At 30.5% G+C, this 5,384-nt stretch overlaps 1 protein-coding gene across 1 annotated transcript; it reads left to right on the top strand.

Annotated features, from left to right (window-relative positions):
- The first annotated feature begins 1,002 nt into the window (after positions 1-1,002).
- LOC102610380 (cytochrome P450 CYP72A219-like) lies at positions 1,003-4,600 on the top strand. Its single transcript, XM_006494951.4, has 5 exons — positions 1,003-1,307; positions 2,447-2,664; positions 2,759-3,006; positions 3,423-3,810; positions 4,021-4,600. The coding sequence occupies exons 1-5, from the start codon at positions 1,031-1,033 to the stop codon at positions 4,444-4,446; spliced, it is 1,557 nt and encodes a 518-aa protein (XP_006495014.2). The 5' UTR covers positions 1,003-1,030; the 3' UTR covers positions 4,447-4,600.
- The last annotated feature ends 784 nt before the right edge of the window (positions 4,601-5,384 follow it).

The following is a 5,384-nucleotide window of genomic DNA, read 5'->3' as shown; positions in this document are numbered from 1 at the left end:
CATAAAAGACAAAAGTTAGGGCACGATATAACTGTTGTAGGATAGGTGGATCCCTAACCATAATGAAATTTTAATATATGTATAAATTTATATCCACCAATAACTCACTAACAAAGTTAGAATCTAATTAAATAATTAAAATAAAATAATTATTATTCTTAAATAGATTAAAAGATTATTTTATTTTTATAAATTTTTAAGAATAAAAAATTATATTTACAATAATACCCCTAAATCTAATAAAATAAATAAATCTCAAAATTTAAAATGTTAATTTTTGAAATTATAAATTATTAATTGTAATTTTTGTAATCCTATTTTTCTAGGAGAGTGTGCATGACGTCCTTTGCTAGAGCAAATCTTAACTGGAGCTTTTTTGGAGAGTGTGCATCCTGACCTTTGCTTAAGCAAATCTTAACCACGGCCTTAAAGAGAAGTAAACAGTTTAGACAATGCAAATTAAATTAACATTTAAATCTTTCTTTCAATTTTGAAAAATTTAAAAAATATAATTACAAAAAGTTATCACTTAAAATTTATAATTACAAAAATTAACAGTTTGAATTTTAAGATTTATTTGTTTTATTAAGTTTAGGGGATTTTTATAATTATAATTTTTTATTTTTAAAAATTTTATTAGACAATAGTTTTTTAATTGATTTATGGGTAAAATAGTCATTTTACTTAATTATTTAACGAATTCTAACTTTGTTAATACGAAAGTGGTTGATTAATATAAATTAAAAAAATATAAAAAATTAAAATTTTATAGTGATTAAACATATATATGACAAGAAAAAGTAGTTAAATACTCCCTAAATTTTAAACATCGCCATCCCACCCACACCAGTTATTTTGTTAGAATATTATACTGTTACATTTGTTTGAATTTGACTGCTGCATACAATATTGCGAAAAGAAAAGTGCTTTCTAATAGTGACTTGCTTTACGTGGATCAATTTATTCTTTGCTTCTATAAATAATGGAGTTAACCAAGACTTTCAGCAAACATATAATTATATCAGAAAAAATGGAATTCTCGGTGAAATCAATAGCATTCGGCATTGTTATTGTAACAGTGGTAACATGGGCATGCAAAATTCTGAACTGGGCATGGCTGAAGCCAAAGAAACCGGAGAAACAGCTAAGACGGCAAGGTTTTAGAGGCAATTCATACAGGTTTCTGTTTGGAGACGTGAAAGAACACGACATCTTATCAAGGCAAGCAAAATCCAAGCCCATCAGTTTAGATGATGATATTGCTCCACGTGTCGTTCCACTCTATGATCAACAAGAAAAGCTTTATGGTAAGTATTTCAATTCCTTTCAACTGTTATTGTCAAAAAAAAAAAAAAAATTCCTTTCAACTGTTCAATTCCATAAGAGTGGAGTTCACGAATTTTGTCTTGGCACACCCTTTTAAAAAAATAAGATAATTATGAATTATAAATATATTTTTTAATTTAAAAATTCTCAAAGATAACATAATTACCCTCATTCATCACTTTCTTCCAAAATTTCACTATTACTAACTTTCTCTTTCTTATATAACATATTTCAATCTTTTTATCCTTTCTCAGTAAATCATGAACGTTCTTTCTTACCTACTGTTACCATATTTGACTTTGTGTTTTAAAAATTTTACCGAAATTTATTTTATAGGCTTAAAGTCTTATACATTTAAACTAATGCAAAATATCTAATTTTAATTCTATATGATGGGTATTGTTCTTTTCACTTTGCATTAGATTATAATAGGCCTTAATTTGTTAGTTTATGTAAGAATTTCACTTATTAATTGCAATAGTTATTTCGGGGAGGCAAAATTTTAGTTAGAGAAGATGAAGATGAGAGAGAAAGATAATAATCAAATAACAAATCTAATGAATAATATTTACAAAATAAAAATTTTAATTAAAAGAAAAGATGTAGTGATGAAATTAGTGGGTTCAAATATCCCAATCATATCATAATATGTATCGGCAAGTGACCATTAAAGCCCTACTCTGTTTATTTGAGAATTTAATCAAGGGAAAATCACCATTTTTTCACCTTAAGATGACAAATTTTAAAAAACGATTATCCAAATATCCAAAAAAGATTTCAACAAACTTTTGAGGCACTAAATGATACGATTTCACAAAAATTTGTTTAGGGTTTTGTTTCCCTAATCAACAGCTTCGAAATAGTATACTATAAAGCTAAAAATGGCACCTTTGGAAATTTTGAGCCAAAAAAAAAATATTGATAGAATTCAAAAGTTATACGTATATTTGGAATTTTCACGATTCTTAGGGTTGTAAAAAATGGTAATTTCTGTTTAGTCAAACAATTTATAGTGGATTGATCAAACTCCCGCTGTCTTCCATGTTTGAATGACCTAAATAGAGAGTGAGGAATCACAATAAGTAAATTTGACAACAGGACTGACAAAAAATTGATGCAGGTAAAAATACTTATTGGTGGATCGGCCCCATACCCATGATCAACATCATGGATCCTGATCAAATAAAAGAGGTATTCACCAATATCAATGATTTTCAGAAACCCAAAACAAATCCACTTGGAAAGATACTAACGACTAGACTAGCAATTCATGAGGGTGAGAAGTGGGCTAAACACAGAAAGATAATCAATCCAGCATTCCACCAAGAGAAGCTTAAGGTTACTTGTTCATCTTTATTTAGATATATATCTTTATGTGTACTAATGGAAAATTAGATTGCATAATGCCATCATTTTCTTGCTTTTGTTACAGCTTATGTTACCTGCGTTCTACCAGAGTTGTACAGAAATAATTAGCAAGTGGGAGAAGTTGATGATTGGTGATCAAGGATCATGTGAATTGGATGTATGGCCTTATCTTGTAAAGTTGACGAGTGATGTGATTTCTCGAACGGCTTTTGGGAGCAACTACGAAGAAGGAATAAGGATTTTCCAACTCCAAACAGAGCTAGCTGATCTCGCCTTACAAGCTTTACAGTCGGTTTACATTCCAGGATGGAGGTGCACAAAATAATCTCTAGTTAATTTGAAAACATATATATCCCAAGTTATTTACTAACTCATTAATCATAAAGTTGAAATTTACCTATGCTAACAATAAGTACTTGTCTCCTATTTCCTTAGTCTTTTTTATTTTCATTTTCATAATTTTTTTTAGACGTTAGCACTTTATAGTGTTGTAAATAGATGAATTTGCATATTTTATAAGGGTTTGCCTGCCTTACATTTAACGTAAGGCACGCTCTCTCACACAACTGAGAAATGGGTCCTAGTGGGATCCGTTGCTGTAGAGAAAGCTGTAACTTACATTAAACGTAAGGTAGCAACTCCCATTTTATAAACATACCGACATTTCCACATGAGAACAACAGTTTCTTGTTAATCTCTTTTTAGTAAATTTTACCGCTTATATATAGGTATGTCCCTACTAAGAGAAATAGGAGAATGAAGGAGCTTGACAAGGAAATACGAGTTTCGCTGGCAGATATCATCAGGAAAAGAGAGATAGCAATGAAAACAGGGGAAGCTGCAAAAGATGACTTATTAGGTTTACTCATGGAATCCAATCTTAAAGAAATTAAAGAACATGGAAACAACAAACTTAAAGGGATCAGCAGGGACGATGTTATCGATGAGTGTAAGCTATTTTACTTTGCTGGGCAAGAGACTACTTCAGTTTTGCTTCTTTGGACAATGGTTTTGTTGAGCAAGCATCAAGACTGGCAAGCACATGCAAGAGAAGAGGTTTTGCAAGTCCTTGGTGATAAGAAACCTGACTTCGATGGATTGAATCGCCTCAAAATCGTAAGTATATATAATTTTGAGATTTCATTGTAATCAATATTTTCATCATACAATTAATCCCAATAATTCAAATAATGAGAAATATCGATAACCAGATAGTGTGATAGTTTCATATTGTCTATGCTGCCACAGCAGTTGAGATTAAAATGCTGAGATTGTAGGCGAGGTCTCTAGTATTAATCATTTTAATCATGTGTATGAATGTTACAGGTTCAAATGATCTTCTACGAGGTACTCAGGCTTTACCCACCTTTGCCTGTACTTTCTCGATACGTTGAAAAGGAAACGAAAATCGGGGACTTGATATTACCAGCTGAATCAGTGATCGCATTGCAAACTCTCTTGGTTCACCATGATAAAAAACTTTGGGGTGACGATGCAAAAGAGTTTAAACCTGAGAGGTTTTCAGAAGGAATTTCAAAGGCAACAAAAAATCAAGTTTCTTATTTCCCATTTTCATGCGGTCCTAGGATATGCATTGGACAAAACTTTGCCCTGGTTGAAGCAAAAATGGCTATGGCAATGATTCTACAGAACTTCTTATTCGGGTTGTCTCCATCCTACGTTCATGCTCCTCATGCTTTTATATTTCTTCAACCACAACATGGAGTATACCTGATTTTACGGAAATTATAGAGCTTAATAAACTCTCAGTTGTTGTAAAATAAAATTCGTAATGATCAGAAAATATTGCATCAGTTAGGATAATAAGTCGAACTTAGATAAAATAATAATTTTGATTGAATAATAGTTTTTGATGATCTCGAATTAGGGTTAACGTTGTAAATTAATTAATAATTCAATAAATTTATAAGATAATAAAAAATTATTTTCCTATATAACCAATTTAATTAGTATATAAATTAATAATTACCTGCTTTTATAAAATAAAAGTTGCTCTAAATAGTTGAATTTATAAGATAATAAGAGGTTAAACAATCTATCTAGATTTTACGCTCCCATCTACTATTTGGGCAAGAATCAAGGCTGGCAAGCACGTGCAGGAGAAGAGGTTTTGCAAGTCTTTGGTGACAAGAAACCTGACTTCGATGGATTGAATCACCTCAAAATCGCAAGAATATATAACTGTGGGATTTCATTGTTATCACTAATATTTTCATCATACAATTAATTTTAAAATTCACATGAACTAAAATAATAAATATATCTGCTGAGGATAATAATTTAAATATTATTTATTACTATAAGAAAAATGTCATTTAGGCACAAAATTTATGTGGCAAAACACTCAAATTATGTGTCTTATTCTTTTTTTTTTTTTTTTTTGCCACAGAAATTTTTTTGTCACATTTCATAGCCTTAACGAATAATAGCAACCGTGAATTTTCATGGTAAAAATCTATTGCACAAGTTAGAGACCTCATTGTTTAGGGCAAAATATTTATCTTGGTTTTCACGGATAAAAGTTGGTTTGTGGCTAAAAGTAAAACATTCAACCGCGAAACCTATTGTGAGTGAATGCGACAGCCTTTAGCCATGAAGTTATTTTGTCACCAATGACTCTATGTGACAATGCTAATCGTTGAGGCTAAATAACATGTTTTTGGTTGGAT

Source organism: Citrus sinensis, chromosome 3 (genome assembly GCF_022201045.2).
Source record: "Citrus sinensis cultivar Valencia sweet orange chromosome 3, DVS_A1.0, whole genome shotgun sequence".
In the NCBI taxonomy this organism is placed as follows: Eukaryota; Viridiplantae; Streptophyta; class Magnoliopsida; order Sapindales; family Rutaceae; genus Citrus; species Citrus sinensis.
The sequence above is the reverse complement of the archived record's forward strand: the minus strand, read 5'-3'. Positions and strand labels throughout refer to the sequence as shown.